At 43.1% G+C, this 18409-nt stretch overlaps 3 protein-coding genes across 3 annotated transcripts; all 3 read right to left on the bottom strand.

Annotated features, from left to right (window-relative positions):
- Positions 1 to 1211: 1211 nt before the first annotated feature.
- On the bottom strand, positions 1212 to 2278 carry LOC120107669 (folic acid binding / transferase). Its single transcript, XM_088704408.2, has 2 exons — positions 1888 to 2278; positions 1212 to 1743 (listed from the first exon to the last, which is right to left on the bottom strand). The coding sequence occupies exons 1-2, from the start codon at positions 2276 to 2278 to the stop codon at positions 1232 to 1234; spliced, it is 903 nt and encodes a 300-aa protein (XP_088560534.2). The 3' UTR covers positions 1212 to 1231.
- On the bottom strand, positions 1212 to 4108 carry LOC103721438 (uncharacterized). Its single transcript, XM_089925413.1, has 2 exons — positions 1888 to 4108; positions 1212 to 1743 (listed from the first exon to the last, which is right to left on the bottom strand). Exon 1 carries the CDS (start codon positions 4106 to 4108, stop codon positions 3674 to 3676), a length of 435 nt encoding a protein of 144 aa, XP_089781539.1. The 3' UTR covers positions 1212 to 1743; positions 1888 to 3673.
- A 2066-nt stretch (positions 4109 to 6174) lies between these two features.
- Positions 6175 to 10961, bottom strand: LOC103721439 (putative disease resistance protein RGA4). Its single transcript, XM_026810168.4, has 2 exons — positions 6890 to 10961; positions 6175 to 6388 (listed from the first exon to the last, which is right to left on the bottom strand). Exon 1 carries the CDS (start codon positions 10772 to 10774, stop codon positions 6923 to 6925), a length of 3852 nt encoding a protein of 1283 aa, XP_026665969.4. The 5' UTR covers positions 10775 to 10961; the 3' UTR covers positions 6175 to 6388; positions 6890 to 6922.
- Between the last annotated feature and the right edge of the window lie 7448 nt (positions 10962 to 18409).

The following is an 18409-nucleotide window of genomic DNA, read 5'->3' as shown; positions in this document are numbered from 1 at the left end:
TGCTCGTCGTAGTGGCCCAATCTACAAATGCAATAAGATTTTCAGCCCAATCCTCTTTAGGAATTGGGACTGTTTGCCTGCTCCATCTGTTTTCTTCTAAAGGCCCGTCCCACATTCGGCCTGTTTCCCATCTATGGCCTTGTTGAACTGCAGGCTAAAGGAAAAACCAATGGAGTTTTTTTTTTTTCTTAGGTTGATATCGGTTTTACTTAAATAGACGATGCAATCCACGAACCTATGAAAAATCCAGCCTAATTCTTTTGGATTTTTCTATCCTTTTTTTTAGCTAAATATACTGACAAGGGTGTCTTCCAGGTGCGTGAAACGCCAAAAAGGATGACGGGCGCAGCACACTGTGCTCCATCATCCTGTTTGATGGTGAAATCAATGGCTCTCAGTACGTCGGAAGTCCCTTGGAGCCTTTCTGCCTGGTGTACCTTGGGGCATCCCAGAGAGCGGAATACCAGGATGGGAAGCAACAGCGTCAGTGGTCCGTCATACTATGTCAATGAATGGAATGCGCCCGAGTTTGCAGGCCTATTCTGCAGTCATGGCCATGGGAGGAGCTGCAAGGGTGTGGACAAGCACAGCACCTTCCATTGCAGCTTATTTTATTAGCTCCATCAGTATATCCACATCTTCAAACTGAGGAAGATCAGCCACATGAAATTGTCGAATTAAGTTGATTGTGATCATACATGCTTTGTGCTAGGAAACGAAATTACAATGCAGGGAAGATAAAAGATACAGGTAAAGGGGGGGAAAAAATCTGAAACCATGCCTTATTGTTCCTTAAGCATTCTCTCGATGTCAAAATTTGTCTATCTTAATTGCCAAAACACTTTTTCCTGGGTTGTATCTTCATTGACAAAATACAGGATGTAAAAATTGGTCATTTGCTCAGGAGACCCTTCATACTATTGAAAAAGTAACATTGTGTGAGTTCAAACAGTTTGAACTATTTTTGTCTGATCAAACTAGGTCCATCCAAGTTCATCAAAGTCGTGCTCAATTCTTAAAGAACCATACAAGAGGCCTGGTCTTGGGAATAATGCTTCGAGTTCTAGACTTGACTTTTGGGTGCTGGTTTAGGTCTGACTTCGGCAGATTTGCAGCCTATACAGAGAATTATGCATCAACACGCACAGAACTAAGCATAATGTAGTCAAAACAAATTATTCTAGAACTATAAGATGATGACCACAATCAACTTGTTTGCTAAGAAGCAATTTTAATCAGATGCAATGGATCTCATGTACATTTCAACAATCTTTTCTTGTGAAAAATCGGTAAAATAACCTTGGCCTGCAGTCAATCCCTCCTCTGAAGCGAGCCGCTGGACTTCGATCTGTACCTGATCAGCTCCAACTTTACTTGGATCCAGCAAATTACATGCCACCTCTGTCATTGCCTCACCATGGGCTAGCCCCATAGCCTGCACCGATTTAAGCCCACCGCCTCGCTCGCTCAGCCTCCTTGCAATCCTTTGAGCAGCTTTGATGTCAGTAGACTGGATGGGTACATTGTAGTTATCCACCCACCTGGTTGCCCCAATGGCCACAACACCTTTGGCTGGCGCTGATTGGAGGGGGCCTGCATCAGGCTTCAGACACAATACCTCTGATCTAAGCCCTCCTGCCCATAGATTGCCAGCTGAATTTGGTTTGAAATAGCCTAGCTCTCTTCTTATAGAATCAAGAGTCCTACCTCCCTCATGAGCTGCTCCATAGAGAAAGGTGGGGACTGCATTGTATTATGCCAATATGATCAAGTTAGCATGGTAACATCCAAAAAACCGCAGAGATCATAGCAAACCACAAGTTTAAATTTCTTCCAGCCAATATAGAACTAGAAAAAGAACTTCTATCATGAGTAAAAAGTGCCTACCTTGGAGCTTTCGGCCAATATCAGCTGCCACAGACTTTGCGATCCCTGCAGCCTTGTCCAACGAACCGTGAACTAGAGGGTGGAAGCAGATGTGGTCGACAACTCCAAGCCGAGGATGAGTTCCAGAGTGTAACTCAAGATTAATGGTTTCAAAAGCTGCTTTAACCATGCTAAGCACTGCATTCTTCAAGGGGGCAACATCAGGCGATGAGGTGGTATCAAAGCATGAGACAAGTGTATAGCCAACTCTGTTGTAGGCCTCATCCTTGAATTTGTTGATGACAACAGCTTCCGGGTATAATTTTGCAGCTAGCTCAATCGATTCCAGCGCAAGAGAGTTACGGCTTTCAGATATATAGAGCTTGCAGCAAGCAAGCATTGATTTCAGCATTTTTTGTTTCTCTCGCCCTGCTTCAAAAAGGTGCATGATAAAATATAGAACTAAACAAAAATATCCTCATCTTATCTATAAGAACTTTTGTGGCCAGGATTTTTCAACACATAGACAGGATTGATTGGCGATAGAAATGGACATGAATGGGCAATCTCCACAGCAGAAAGGGAGAAAAACATGAGGTAGAACAAATGCCATCAAATTAACAATTCATTGAGTGCTGGAGGAGTTGGGGGAGGGCAGTTACTGCAAAATGTCTTGAGTTGTTCGTCAAGACAAATCTTAAAAAATGTTCATTCTCAAACTCAACATGGAACCATAGGTATCCACCGGTTTTTCTTTCCTACCTACACCCTACCCTTACCCAGACAAAAAGAGAAAGGGATAAATCAAAAGCGGTAAAAAGAAAATGAAACAGAACTAAACAATAAGAAAGCACATAAGAAATATCTAATTCCAAATTTCAAACCAATTAAACATGGGAAAGAGAATTAATGATTAAGTATATGTGGCTTACAAAACAAATCCTGCGACACCCTTCCCAGTTGTTCATGCCTGCAATATAGTTTCACTCCGTTTGCCATGTAGTAATTTTGATGATTAAAAAAAATGAATTAGAACTAAAAACTAATAAAAATGGGTATCAATAAACATTTTGATGAGTATCAAGTATCCACATATTCTGTACCTCTTAAACTGACAAAAAAAAATCCAATCTAATCAATTTTAAATCACTAACATCAGACTTCAACTTCTTAGTCACTGTCGTTACCGAAAAAGAAATGCATACTTCCGAGCATGACAGAGAACAGTAAAACCCAGAGGATGCATACAACCATTGTGAATTACAATGCAATCAGCCATATTACCAGTTAGTACAAACAAGTTCAGAAGCACATCAAAGGCAACTAAAAGTCATCATTCATTAATAAATCTCAGTATCCGTCGTTGAAGGCAGATCTCAAACTCCCCAGAAAACGATACCGCAATTTTAAAGCCTTGGTTAAATTTACATGCTACCCTTTCACCGAACAACAAGGAAATAAAATTTTGCAAGCAAAAATTAACAAAAACCGAAGATGAGACAACACATTGTTCTTCTAAACATCATGAGAGACTTCACTCCATAACTGAGAATATAATTGCCTGATTCTCCGACTTAAGCTACAAACATGTTAAGATACATTAGAATAGCAATCATATTATGACACCATGATTCTTATTCTTCAATAAATATTAAATTCCATTACTTCCGCCTGAGAGAATAGCAAAAGCAAATGAGTCTTCTTAGCTAAAACTAAAATCGCCAAACTCCTTGAAGAAGAAAAGGAAGAAGAAAACAGAAAGGACAAGCCCAGCAAGATGACAAACTATGGAGCAAGTCCTTGGAAATTAAAAATCCACCACATCTGTTTCCGATGATTTTGGGTAGCCTTCATACTCCAACCTCACCCCCAACATCGCCGAAATAACCCTAAATTTTAGCCTCATGGTGTTCATCATCTCTTGAACCTGCTCATTCTCTGGCTCTGACAGGGGATACTTATCCACCAGCTCTCCCAGTTGTTCAATGCTCTTTCGAAGCCGAGCTGAGAACGCCCCTGGGTCGACCCGAATCGCTGAGCTCCACACATCGACGCAGCCCCGATAGAAGCCCAGCTCCTCCCCAACTTGAAATCCCAGCTTCAAGCCCACTTCTCTGCCCTCCTCCTTTCCCAAGCCCAAGCCATCATTATACCCGTCTTTGAATCCCTCCTCATACTGTGCTTCGTCCAGAAGCACCGTGGATTCAAGGAAGTCATCGGTATCGCTAGCCTTTGGCTCCATGCTTCCAAGGAGAGAGATCCTAAAATTTGGGTACAATTTTCTTAATCGAACCTTAGGAATGTAGTGAAACCTAAAATAAATCACAAATAACGGTTTTTCCCGAGATATATCAAGCTAAAAGAATCCAAAAGCGGGAGGAAAAACGAAGAAGATCAAAAGGAAAAGAACCCACCAGATGGACTCGGCAACGATCTGTTTCTTCTTCTTTTTTTCTTTTCCCTCAAACTCCAACGCCGCCTCCTTCTCGTTTGCCTGCCGCTATGTAATCCGAGCGATGCAGGGTTCGGACCGGCGATCCGGCCGGACGGTGATGGCGCAGACGGCGGTAGGGACGGTGGTCGGCGGGGGAACGACGGGCCGGAGGTGGATGAGAGGGAGTAAGGGAAGAAAGCTTCGTTCGATTCGCCAGAAGACCGATAGGAAAGGGTCGAGAAGGAAAAGAGGCGTTTGGTTTCTCTAGGGGCACGCAGGAAAGCCACTCGTTTTGAAGCATTATGCCGATTATGGCAAAATTTGGAGCAATTTTACATAAAGCCCCTTAATGCAATAATAATTCTGTACAAGGGGATGCATGCAATAATGCTTCATTTGTATCTTTATATAACCCTTAGCTAATCAACCACTACAAAAGAGTTGCTATGATGATTCACGTTCATTTTTACACAAAAGAAAAAACACTTACAAAGGATTCATGCAATAATCTTGCCCATCTAGTTTTGCATATGATGGCCTAAATAGTGTAAATATTATGAAAGGGTCTTGTATGTTGGGTTTAAATAGTGGGGGTCGCTTTGCCCAATCGGCAATCTTGGAGATCCTAAGAGATAGTGTAGTCCGACCTGAACTGGCGGCCGGTGGCGGTGGTCGGCAAACCAAGGAAGAGGAAGAGAAACAGGGACTATCATATTTCATGTGATATGGTGGCTCGCCGACCTTAGATCAAGCGGTGGCAACGGTCATGGAACCAGAAAACTAGGAGGAAGAAGAGGCTTGACTCATTACCTCTCTGCCTGCAAAGTTCCGGCAGTTTTTTCCGGCGATAATCCAAGAAAGAAATTCAGAATTAGAACTTGAAATCGGTGGCTAGATTTCAATCATTATCTATAGAGCCAGAAGGAGAAGGAGGATTAAATAGAGGAGGTTCCCGAGTTCTAGAAGAACTCAGATTTGCTCTGGCAGTCTCTAATTTCTGTCGGAATTAGAGGAGGAAGAAGACTTCTATCTGAGTTGATAGGAATCTTCTTCTTTGCCTGCATCATGAGACATGAAGAGGCCAGCCCACAAGGACAAAGAAAGCTGGGCTGCTACAATATCATCTTCTAGATATTATACAATCTGCAAGTTGTTCGCATATTAGGTGCACAGGTGCTATGTAAAGCCTCCCAAAGTTTAAATGGAGCACAATCAAGTAGAGGATAAAAACACCAATCAACAAACTACACCAATCTTACCATCTTACGCTCCAGATCTTGAGCATAAATGGTAAAAACCCACATTATTAGATATACATATTTGGTACAAAGGTGCTAAGTAAAAGCCTTCCAAATTTCATGAAGCACAATCGAGTAGATGAGAAACATACCATCTAATCTTTAGGTCCAGACCTTAAGTATCAATTATAAGGGCATTATCAGTGTAGGAAAAACCTTCCCCAGTCTCCTGAGCTCCTGCAACAAATAATGATACCTCATTGAACTTGAGATGAGAACATGCATTACTAAACAGACAGACACATGGACTCTGCGATAATGGTGCGGTACATGCGCTCTTCGATACTTTTGTACGAAATTATCATTACGATACAAAGAGTTCCCAATTTGCAAGTCATCATAGATCCCCAACTGATACCAGAAGAATATTGATGATTATCCACAAACCATACAGCATAGAGGGGAATGCATGGTCACTAAATCTCCTCAAGTTAATACACAAACTGAAAGTGATTCATGCAACAAAAGATGATGATAATATAGTTCAATCACCTTGAAACATTGATATACATGCCAGACCTTCATGTAAAGCCCTTAGAAAAGCACGTTGAAATGACATAACTGGAGCAGAAAAGATGAAGAAGATGAAACATATTCCAAACATCTTTAGATCTAATTTGTACAGGCAGGTAACCAGGTAACAAATTTCAAAACACAAGCTTTGTGACATAACTAAGACCACCATATTCCTTCCCATGAATGTAAAAAAACTGCCATCCTCCACAAGGAAAGTACTTTCAATCACCCGAGCTAACATTTCAAGCAGCAGTAAATTCATTCTCCCAATTACCTGAGGAAATTGCAACAACATCGATAAAACCACTTAGAATGATTGAAATCCCCTATTCATGAATATAAAAGTGCAAATCATATTGAATCAATGCTGTTATTCTCTAGAAATTAAGTAGAGCATTGATAAAGGTCGCTTGTATAGCCCATATTGGCCATATTTATTCAGTAATTACGATCTCCCTTTCATGCAAAATAATAGCAAAGTTCATAAAAATGGCATAATCTTAGAAATTTAAAATAGAAATAGAGTTGAGAACTATTGGGACTTGGATACGAGGCTAGCCCCTTATTACGAGGTTAAAAATGACATGCCATGGGCCTTCAGATCAGAATTCAACTAGCAAGAATCAATCGGTCAGGCCTTGCTATAATTTCATTTTTAAGACATTACCAAACACCTTTCAAAAGTGATTAAGTTGTCAGCAAAGTGAGATCAATAGAGGAGAGGAGAGGAGTGAGAATCATATTCATACCACCATGAAAAAAGCAATTGCTTTACCTTTCTTCTCGAGCTCTTTACCTTCTTCCTTGCTCAATAAATAGATTTGTAAGGAATTTGTTTGACCCAATCAGGAGCTCCTTCATGTTGCCATTGTGCTATCAATGCCGGATTACATCCCCAAATGTCCAACTTTTTCAATGAGGTAGGCAAGCCAATAGGCAAAGCTCGTATCATAGGACAATATGTTATGGCCAACTTCTCCAGAGAGGGAAGTTCATGAAGCTCCACAGGAAGGAACATGAGATTCTTACAATTGGAGATGCATAGCTCCTCGAGTGAGGTGAGGCCTTTAAACCACTCTTTCTGCTCGGTGGTGAAGGATGTGAGTTTGGAGCAACGGTCAATTTTCAACTCTCTGAGGGAGGTGAGGTATCTCATGAGGATTGGTCCTGTGGGCAGGGGTGTTTCAATGATGCTCAGAGAGATGAGTGATGACCTTCCAGCTTCATCTTTCTCCTCAACCAACCAGGACGAGAGATCTGAACATCCATCAACCTCCAACTGTTTTAGGTACTGCATTACCTCCCCTGGGAAGTATGTTAGCTTTGGTGCTGACATCTTTAGTGAGGAAAGAGAAGTGAGGACCTTCAAACATTCAGGCAGCTCACTTTCAAGATCAGGACACGTTTTCACCTCAAGCTCTTCTAGTGATGAAAGCATGGAAAGTGGGGGTAATCCTTTCACCTTACGGCAATTCAGAGCTTTTAACCTTCGAAGGTGGTGAAAAAACTTGCGACCTTGGTCTTCAAATGAGATGCCCTCAAACAAGACCGACATGTCAACCAACCATAGCTCCTTCAAGGATGGAAACATCTCAACGACCGCATCACCTCCATCAACTACCACATCCATATTTTCCATGTGGAGAACCTCAAGAACAGGCAGCTGCCCAAGAGGCAGGAGGCGCCGCCACCTTTCACAGCCTCTTAGATGAATAGACTGCAACGACCGGAGAGATTGTGCTGCTAGCCAACTCGGAGACTGGGCACCTCTGAACCAGTGGAGCTCCAGCTCTTTGACAAGAGGTGGTGGTTGGAGGCACTCAAGTATCTCCTGCGCATCAGTCCTGACCTTCTTCCGCATCCACCGGCTCCATTTCAGTTGCAACTTTTCAATATGGATTTTGTCTTTCAAGTTAGCCTCAATCGCCTCTTCCTTGCTTCCCACATCTTCGAGACTCTGAATGCAAAGCTGGCCTCTAAGCTCCCTCATGTTCTTCAACTGTCCGATGTCATGTCCTCTGACAATTCTGACATGAAATTCCTTCAATTCCTGAAGGCAAGTGAGCCTCCCAATTCCAGCTATCCAAGAAACTGCTTCATCACTTGCGCTGAGATGCCGCAAGTTGATCAGACTGGTCAACCCTTTAGGTAATCTGCGACATGTATTTGGTACTATCAGTGACTGTAGATGGTAGAGCCTACACAGTGATTCAGGTAAACTGTAAATATTATTGCCTGAAAGGTCCAGGTATCGAAGATGTATCAGATGACTGACAGCATCCGGCAGCTGCCTCATGTAGCTGTAAGATATATCTAGCACCCGGATGCTTCTCAGTGCTCCAAAATCTATGCCATGCATGGAGTTAACCATGAGGGTTCGCAAGCTCTCCCATTCAGAAAGGAAATCAGGTCCAGCCCAATGAGATACAGATAAGTGGCGAATTGTCTTTGGCATGATTCCTAACTCCTTACCTTCATATATGAGGCATTCATCCAAACAAACAGATACTGCCAATTCATGCATCAAATCATGCATCACATGGTATCTTCCTTGCCAGTAAGATTTCCTATAGTTGGGGATTTCGAAATGAGACCTGGATACCAAGTCACTGAGGTACTCTCGTCCTACATCCTCCGGTCCCTTGTTCGTGTTCTTTGATTGAATTAATCCCTGGGCGATCCATATGTTGACCAACTTGTCGACATCAAATGGGTAACCTCTGGGAAATGCTGAACAATAGGCAAAGCACCATTGGAGATGAGAAGGTAGGTATTGATAACTTAATCTCAGAGATGGCATAATGTCATGGGGGTCCTTTCCTAACTCCCATAAGTCGCTTCCTAAAATGTTTGTCCAGTGGCCAGCATCCATATCAACTTGCAACAGCCCTCCCACCACCTTTGCTGCCAACGGCGAGCCCTTCAGCTTTTCAGCTACTTCCTTCCCAATCCTCTGCAACTCTAGGTGTTTATCCGGGTCTTCATCACCAAATGCACATTTCTTGAAGAGTAACCAAAAATCATCCCCTTTTAAACCTCCCAAAACAATTTTGCTCCTCTTAACTTCCTCATCTACCACTTCTTCCCTTCTCGCTGTCATCACAATCTTGCTACCCCTTTGACCAGATTTTATAGCAGCAAAGCGCGTTGTCCACTCGATGTTCTCAACATCATCGAGCACAAGCAAGAACCTCTTTCCTTTCAGCTCCTCCTTTAGAATCCCTTCCAGGAAGTCTAGTTTTTCAAGTTGAGAGACTTCATTGGCTCTAGAAGTGGGAGAAGGCCCCAAAACCACTCCTGCAATCCTCATCACATTAATATCATCGGAGGCACAAATCCACAAACTTGAATGGAAATATTTCTCGACTCGTTTATCGCTATACACATACTGAGCAAGAGTTGTCTTGCCCACACCCCCCGCACCAAATATCGGAATGACAGGTACATTCTCGCCACAATCTCCCGAATCCAACAACATCCTTACCAACTGCTCTCTCTCACCATCGCGACCATATACCTCCCCTTGCTTAACGGTTGAGGTAATCCTACAGCCGTTCGACTTCTCAGGTGGTCCTCTAAGATCACTATCCATTCCTGGAATGTTCAAGGCATCCTTCCATTGACTAGAAATAAGGTCTAGTTGCCCTGTAATTTTCTCTATCCTTTTTGCAATGACTTTTTCATAAGAAATTTCTGGTAGCTTAGAATCGGTTACCTGGTCGGTGGTACCTTCATCATCCTTGTGCGTCGAATCTGAGGAGCCATTTGCCTCCTTCATGGCATCACCATCAGCCTGCAAATTGGCATTGTTTTGAGTAGAACTTGGATCATCCTTTCCCTGGTTGAAGCGGTTCTTGTTGGCATCATCTCGCAAAGTAGCAGGGGATCCAACTTTCTGGTTCATAGCATCATCACCAACTTGATGGCGGACAACTTCCTTGCGCCTCCACTTGAAAATTTTACGAATCGATTTGCTTGACCGTTTGTCAGCATGCTCTCCAGCTTGAATAGAATTAGAGGATGCACCGACTGTTCGATCTGTGAGACCATCTCTACCATGAAAGCAGCTGCATAGAGTTGACAAGGATCCACTGATTCTCTTATGCGAGCCGTGTTTGCCGGTTGCACGATTTGTTTGGTTTCCTTCACCTTCGCCGCCAGTGCCGGTGCCGGTACCGTCGGATACCGGCGCCAAGGATCCGCCGCCAGCCTGGTTAACGGCAGAGCCACCAGACGCGGTGACCGAGGATTCCCCACTAGCCTGGCTTGGGATTACAGGCTGATACACGGCGTCTTCTTCGCCGGTTTGGAAGCCTTTGAATACAGAGAGATTGAGGCCACCAGGTGTTTGGTCGGCTGAAGCTTTGGCCATCTCCTCCACTCGTTGTTGCAATGCTCTGTACTCGAGCTCGTCAACCAAGTCGTCGGCAGCGTAGGCAGCGTCTCTGAGTTGGCTCATGAGGTCGGGCGAACACGGGGTTTTGGTTGGAATCGTCTCCGTGGCGCGGAGCAAAGCGCAGTGCAGCGTTTGGAGTGGTTGCTCGAGGCCGGAGGACGAGGGGGGAAGGGTGTTTAGGTGGGAGGCCAAGCGGTCGAGGGTGGAGTGGAGGATGGGAGGTGCGAAGAGCCCAGGGAGCGGTGGCATTGCGGGCGAAGCCATGGCGAAGGTGGCACTCTTCTTGGGCGGATTAAGAGGGAGAAATGGGGGCTTGGAGGGAGGAAAGAGAACTGGGAGGTTGCTTCGGGCAGAGATTATACCTTTCTTTTTCTAACAGAAAGGGAGAGATGCTGGGATTCTACATTAGCGTCTCAGAAGGAAGGAGAGATGCTGGCCTTGGCCTGATGCTGTGCCTCGATGCCTTCAAGAGCTGACCGTATTGCTTTCTTCTTCTTCTTCTTCTTCTTCTTCTTCTTCTTCTTTTTTTTTTTTTTTTTTTTCTTTTTTTTTTTTTTTTCTTTTTTAATACGGCAGTTTACATAGCTCTAACTTGAGTACCCAGTCATGAGAAAGTAAAGAGTACAAGGAGAGGGAATCTTTCCTGCAAATGTCCATAAGAAATCTCCGGAGTGCCTAGCGACGAAGGAGGCGACCCAGTCTGCTGCCCCGTTTGCCTTCCAAAACACATGAACAGCCAACCCACCCATTTCCATAACCATCCTGCGAGTCTCTCCGATAAGAGGATGGCCATCCTCGTATCTATCCACAACTCGGATCCAGTCAATCACCACAGAAAAGTCCCCCTCGAGATATACCCTTTCGGCTCCAAGAGTCCTCCTCGCATATGTCAGCCCCTCCCTTGCAGCCTGGAGCTCTGCCCCAACAACAGTAATCCTAGAAATGCGCCGTCCTCCGGCTGCTACTAGTCTACTAAAAGAATCTCTGATCACGAATTCGATACCTCCAACTACACCATCCACCAACATACCACCATCGAAATTCACTTTGAGATGACCAAGAGGTGGGGGTACCCAAGAAACAAGGACGAACCTGGGCGCTATAATAGCGGAAAGAGTACCCCAGATGCCTCTGGCATCTAAAATATCTAAACAAAATATAATATCTAAAATATAATATCTAAACAAAATAAGATACCAAGAAAGCAGGATTTTCAATCCCACTTGTTTCTGAAAACCTTTGGACAGGAGAGCGAGGGGTGGGACATCTGCGGCAGGAAAAAGGAAGATTTCAAAGTTTGGTGTCGTTTTGTGGAATGTTGTTATTTTTTCGATTTTTTATAAATAATTTTCCAAAAATTTAAAATTTTTAAATATTTTTTAAAAAATTATATTTATTTTTTATTCTCATAAAATATTATTTTTTATAAATATTTCTAATATAATGATTCTTCTAACACCATTTCTAAAAATCATATTTATTTTAATTAAAAATAAAATAAATTTTTGAAATTACTTTTTTTTCCATTGCGGTAGACTTATAAAATTTTTTTTTGCGCATCTATCGATTAAGATTATTTTGTCATTTTAATTTGAAACCGTTAATTTTAAAAAAACGTTAGATGGTATGCGTACATATGCAAAAACTAAGTAAAAAAATGATAAAATAACAAAACAAGTGTTTTACGAAGGTATACATGCAAATATCAATTTTGAGAGGGTATTCATGCATCATTTGATATTTAAGAGGATATTCATATATATTTTTTTTCCAGAAATGTTGTTATATCTTTATCACTCATAATTCATAGTAAGTATTTTTAATTATCTCTACTCTTCCTTAGCTGTAAGTATAATTTTGTTAACTGATATTAAATATTTGTATAGATAAATATTTTTTAATTTGATCTTATTGTAGACATGCTTCCGAGCATAAAAAAATGAGGAAATCGTCAGCTTTCCCATCAATACAATGCAAAAGTTTTTATGCGAATAAATAAAAAAGTGCACAATTGCGAGCTCACAAGAGAATCAAATTCCTCTAAAAATAGTTTACATTATAATGCTTTGTGTCCATCTGAGTTGCATGCTATATGTGTTATGGAGCAAAACTTAACCGTTTCTAAACCTAGACTAAACAGGATAAATGTAATGATCTCTTATAATTAAGGCGATGCCAGCGATTGTTTATACATAAACGATAGTGCAAATATTCTATAACTTTTCCTAAAAGATTAAGCATTCTTTTAATATGGTAGAGTTTAGACCAAGATTTTTTTTTTTTTATCGTCCGCTGATTGATCCAAATTTAAAATTTACAAAAATTCATCATATCTTGTTATGAATGGCCACTTCATAACTTGAGAAATTAAAGGGTATTTTAGCAACAAAGAAGGCCTTCTGTATATACTATTAACTTGGCTATTAGAGTTGTGTATGAATTCATCAATTCTTAGAGACCATACACATTAGGATTTCAAGGCATTAGGATATTTTAGGCTCAATAAGCCCTCCGGCTTCCTCTGCTTTCTAGTCTCTTGGATACCCGCATCTCTTAATGTGGAGAACTTTGATGGCTAATAGCATGGGAACAGCACTGCACGCGGGTTTGACCATAATAAAAGAAGAATATTTGAAATATTATCAAACTTACATGGACAATAATTTCATTGGGGGTGTAGTTTCTTCACTTGTACTGGAAAAAAAAATGTTGGATTAAAATATTATACAGTTATTATTATCTGGTAATGGAATAGAAATAGTGAATGGAATAGAAGGAAAAACAACACTTAAAAGTTACCTAGTATGTGGTTTTTTTTGCAGGTGGTATTGTTTGCCACTCTCTATGCTCGCTATGCATTGTTATATTAGTTTTTTTTTTCTTTTTGCATAGGAAATAATTTGGAAAGAAGTTAATAGTAAAAGTACATTACCGAGTTGTGCTTGGTGACATTTTTGTAAGAGTGTTTTTCTGAAAAAATTCTGAATGAAGGGATGTACACTGCAAGAGGAAAAAAATTATTAAAAAACAAAATAATATGCATTATATATGATTAAAAGTTTTTCTCAACAAAAATGAAAGAAAATTTTTTTCCTCTCCCGCACCCCCTCCTCCCAAAAAAAAAAAAAAGCAAAGTTCCAATGAACTATATATATATATTGGCTATATAGATCACATGAAAAAATATGCCCTTCTTCTCTAAACCCATACTCGTTTTTGGGTTTAAATGGGTCGGGTCGGATCGGGTACTTGATAAATCAGCTAAAATTGCCATCCTTATCTGCAGCCAGATTATTTTCTCCTCCATTGCTCGGTGGGTTAATGGTCTGAATGTTGGGGAAAGGGAGGAGGGGGAAGGGGTAGGGCCAGGTCCAGGTTTGGGCTTCGGGGCAGGGTCGGGCTAGGCCTAGCATCGTCCCTGGTCCAAAATTGCTTCAGATCTTATTGTTAGGCGAAAGTCCTACACAAACTAACTCGTCTCTAGGCCATGACCCCGATCAGAAGCCACCCGGGCCTGGCCCCATTTCCGGCCCAACTCGTCCTTGAAAGCTCCCTTCATTTCCTGGTATATCTTCATTCTTCTCTGACCTTACCAAGAAACCACCTTCGTTGGCAAGGTATGGTACCTATATCTTGCTCTAATCCTTTATTTCCGTTGAGGAATATAAGATCTTTTTCTGTTCCTATTCACCTTTCCCCTCCCTTTAGCATATATAATTCCAGATTTTAATATTAGTGGATTTGAATTTGAAAGTCTTATGAAAGCTAGTAGCAGTTAGGTATCCAAGAACTTGAACAGGGGAAGAGCTGAAAGGAAACTTATTATTGAATGAGATGTAAATTAGCTTAAAGTTTTGAATTTATCATGTCTTATGATCCAGTTTACTGCAACATAGAATGATTTTTATGATTTGTTGATAACTAAAATTCTAAGTATATGTGCGAAAATTGTGCTACCTGCTGCTGATGGCTATTTAATATTTGTTATTTTTATGGTTATTGCTTGCTTTTATTGTGCTATGAAAATGGAGGTTTTGTTGGCTCCATGGAATTCCTGATCATGATGAAATCCTTGTGTCCTCAAAGAGGGAAAAAATTATATGTGAAAGAGAGTTAAGAGTAGCTGCAGTGTTATGCTTTCCTTGTCTTTGAGAACACATTTTCTGAACTTTTTTATCATCTGAATTTGAATTGATCTTGTACATGATCAGCAGGATACAATATCTAGATCATCCTTTAAATATGAAATAACCCTTGAGATACACATAACCTGAGCTGAGAAACAAGGAAATGCAATGCATGATCGATGGTGCCCCTTAAAAATCTCTTGGCCCTAAAGATAATGCACCATTGGGCTCTATTAGGATTGTAAATAGATGTACTCAAATAAACCTACAAGATTGGCTGTGCTAGATCTTTTATAACTTATTGCATTCATTAGTTATCAATGCTAGACTGTCCTAGTTGCTCATTAGGTTCACATTGTTCGTCTTCAACCAATTACTAGATTCATCAATATTAGGCAATCCTCCCTGGCCACTAACTTGCCTTCTAAATTTCCTGTTAGATTTGTCTCTTAGTAACTTTCTAGAAATTGAGCATCAATTTTCAGAGAATTTATGTTGACATCTAATCATCGCAATTTGCTTAGACTTGCATGGAGTCTTCATGACTTGAAGTTACATTCCATTTCTCTCCTCTTTTTATGGGTGCTTAGATGGTGATCATGATAAGGATAAATAGTAGTTAGACCTCTTTCTTTCTCAGAAAATGTAATTATTAGTGCTCTTAAGTGTCCTTTATGGATTGAAACAAGTCCTCTTTCAGTTCTTCCTTTATGTAAGAGCGAACTCTTTAATCTTTATTTATTTACTAGTTTGAGCAAACATGGTCATACAAACTCTTACACCGCGACTTTGGATCTCGTCTCAACCTATAAAGATACTTTAGTGACCACGTATATTTGACTCTTGATCGTGAGAATCCATTCTTCTGGCAAGATCACATTGATGTATGTCCTTTGTCATATCTTGGTTTTCAAAAGAATTTTTTCTCTCTAGCTGATATATTATCTTTTTGTAAATGGTTATGTCCATGATCATCACTCTGTTTTCAATTCATTGAGGAGCACATCTTAAATTAATCTTGCAAATCTAATTGCTTCCCTTGGACTACAGCATGGTCTGATCGAGTGGATGTTATTTTGAAATACACACGCACGGGCATACACATATATATGTTGTTGGGGGGAAAAATGGACCACCCACAAATTAAAGCACCCAAATCTGACAGTAAGGCCGAGCTCATGCAAACCGAGCTCAGAAGGCCGAGCTCAAAAGGTTGCCGAGACCAGAAGGCTGCCGAGCTCAGAAGGCCGAGACCAGAAGGCTGCCGAGCTCAGAAGGCCGAGACCAGAATGCTGTCGAGCTCAGAAGACCGAGAACAGAAGGCTGCCGAGCTCAGAAGGCCGAGAACAGAAGGCTGCCGAGCTCAGAAGGCCGAGACCAGAAGGCTGCCGAGACCAGAAGGCTGCCGAGCTCAGAAGGCCGAGACCAGAATACTGCCGAGCTCAGAAGGCCGAGACCAGAAGGCTGCCGAGCTCCGAAGGCCGAGACCAGAATGCTGCCGAGCTCATAAGGCCGAGAACAGAATGCTGCCGAGCTCAGAAGGCCGAGCTCAAAAGGCTGTCGAGCTCAGAAGGTCGAGACCAGAATGCTGCCGAGCTCAGAAGGCCGAGACCAGAATGCTGCCGAGCTCAGAAGGCCGAGACCAGAATGCTACCGAGCTCAGAAGGCCGAGCTGACATCAAAAGGCCGACCTCGTCGTCCACCTGCTGCAGCCATGCCCTGCAACAGCCTCACCGCACCATACTTTACTTGCCGGCCACGCCACGACATATCAACTAGGGACCATACCCTGCTACGACTGCAACGTCTCACCATTCCCAAGAATGTACTGCACTGCGCGCCACAAGTAAGCTCTGGCTGCACGCCATCTTCTTCCATGATGGGAACGGACCATCCACGGCAACTCATTATTTCCACGCCCACGTCGAATCGTGATGGTAACCCATTAATTCGCCCAGTCATATCACAGGTAACCCTGGCACTTCCTCTATAAAAAGGGAGCTTCTCCTTCTAAAAAAGGGGCTTCTTCCTTCCAAGGGAGGGCTTCGGACTTCGAAATACAGTCCCTCTCCTTCTCCAAAATTAAGCCCCCCTCTGACTTAAGCATCGAAGGGCCGGCGCCGGAAACCCCGGCCACCGGCATTTTTGTAGGTCTTCCGGAGGACGCCGCCCGTCGACGGACCACCACCCGCCATTCTCGCGCCGGAGCTCCTCCTCCTCAGCCGACGGCCGCCCCCGGGTCTAATTTCCAGCAACAGTTGGCGCTAGAGGAAGGGACCGAGTTGCGGCCATGAAACTAAGGAGCAGAGGAGTCTTTAACGCCTCTCAGCATCATGTTCCAAGTCCCAAACGCTCAGTTCAGAATTCACCACCAAGATCTCCGGTAGATCAAGTTCTACAAGTCCAACTCGAGCACTTCGATGCGCTAGTGCAGCAAGTCCAAGCGCTAGCCATTGCAGCCCAAAGCCTGCAACAAGTGGAGGCCCCTCCTGTGCCGCCTCCATCAACTAATCGAGCTCGGCTCGATCTCCATCAACTAATCGAGCTCGGCTCGATCTCCGTCAACTAATCGAGCTCGGCTCGATCTCCATCAACTAATCGAGCTCGGCTCGATCTCCATCAACTATCGAGCTCGGCTCGATCTCCATCAACTAATCGAGCTCGGCTCGATCTCCATCAACTATCGAGCTCGGCTCGATCGCCAACAGACAAGGCCAAAGAAGGCCGCTGAGTCGACCTGAAGCACTTAACTCCAACTGCATAAGAGGTACACCCTATTTAGCATGCACATCTCCATAGATATTTAGCTATATTACAAGATGATAGACGACTGGACTACTTCCTTCGCCCGAGCCAAAAAGCAGCTCGAACTCGGAAATCGGAGGGTAGTGTTGGGGGGAAAAATGGACCACCCACAAATTAAAGCACCCAAATCCGACAGCAAGGCCGAGCTCATCCAGGCCAAGCTCAGAAGGCCGAGCTCAAAAGGCTGCCGAGCTCAGAAGGCCGAGACCAGAAGATTGCCGAGCTCAGAAGGCCGAGACCAGAAGGCTGCCGAGCTCAGAAGGTCGAGACCAAAATGCTGCCGAGCTCAGAAGGCCGAGACCAGAAGGCTGCTGAGCTCAGAAGGCCGAGCTGACCTCAGAAGGCCGACCTCGTCGTCCACCTGCTGCAGCCATGCCGTGCAGCAGCCTCACCGCACCATACTTTACTTGCCGGCCACGTTAAAAGACATATCAACCAGGGACCATACCCTGCTACGACTGTCAACGTCTCACCATTCCCAAGAATGTACTGCACTGCGCGCCACAAGTAAGCTCTGGCTGCACGCCATCTTCTCCCATGATGGGAACGGACCATCCACGGCAACTCATTATTTCCACGCCCACGTCGAATCATGACGGTAACCCATTAATTCGCCCAGTCACATCACAGGTAACCGTGTCACTTTTCCTATAAAAAGGGAGCTTCTCCCTCTAAAAAAGGAGCTTCTTCCTCCCAAGGGAGGGTTTCGGACTTCGAAATACAGTCCCTCTCCTTCTCCAAAATTAAGCCCCCCTCTGACTTAAGCATCGGAGGGCTGGCACCGGAAACCCCGGCCACCGGCATTTTTGCAGGTCTCCCGGAGGACGCCACCCGTCGACGGACCGCCACCCGCCATTCTCGCGCCGGAGCTCCTCCTCCTCAGCCGACAGCCGCCCCCGGGTCTAATTTCTAGCAACATATGTATATATGATATTTCATCTGAATGATTGAGTCTATAAAAAATTAA

The sequence above is a fragment of the Phoenix dactylifera genome, chromosome 9 (assembly GCF_051530095.1).
Source record: "Phoenix dactylifera cultivar Ajwa chromosome 9, Ajwa_hap1_PhDact_Kaust_v1.1, whole genome shotgun sequence".
Taxonomy (NCBI): domain Eukaryota; kingdom Viridiplantae; phylum Streptophyta; class Magnoliopsida; order Arecales; family Arecaceae; genus Phoenix; species Phoenix dactylifera.
The sequence above is the reverse complement of the archived record's forward strand: the minus strand, read 5'-3'. Positions and strand labels throughout refer to the sequence as shown.

What these genes read in the sequence shown, in the direction of transcription:
- LOC120107669 (XM_088704408.2), bottom strand. Translation starts at nt 2,278, where the DNA reads ATGCTGAAATCAATGCTTGCTTGCTGCAAGCTCTATATATCTGAAAGC. An exon ending in TATTGGCCGAAAGCTCCAAG is followed by an intron (nt 1,744 to 1,887) that starts GTAGGCACTTTT and finishes AATACAATGCAG; the next exon opens with TCCCCACCTTTCTCTATGGA.
- LOC103721438 (XM_089925413.1), bottom strand. Translation starts at nt 4,108, where the DNA reads ATGGAGCCAAAGGCTAGCGATACCGATGACTTCCTTGAATCCACGGTG.
- LOC103721439 (XM_026810168.4), bottom strand. Translation starts at nt 10,774, where the DNA reads ATGGCTTCGCCCGCAATGCCACCGCTCCCTGGGCTCTTCGCACCTCCC.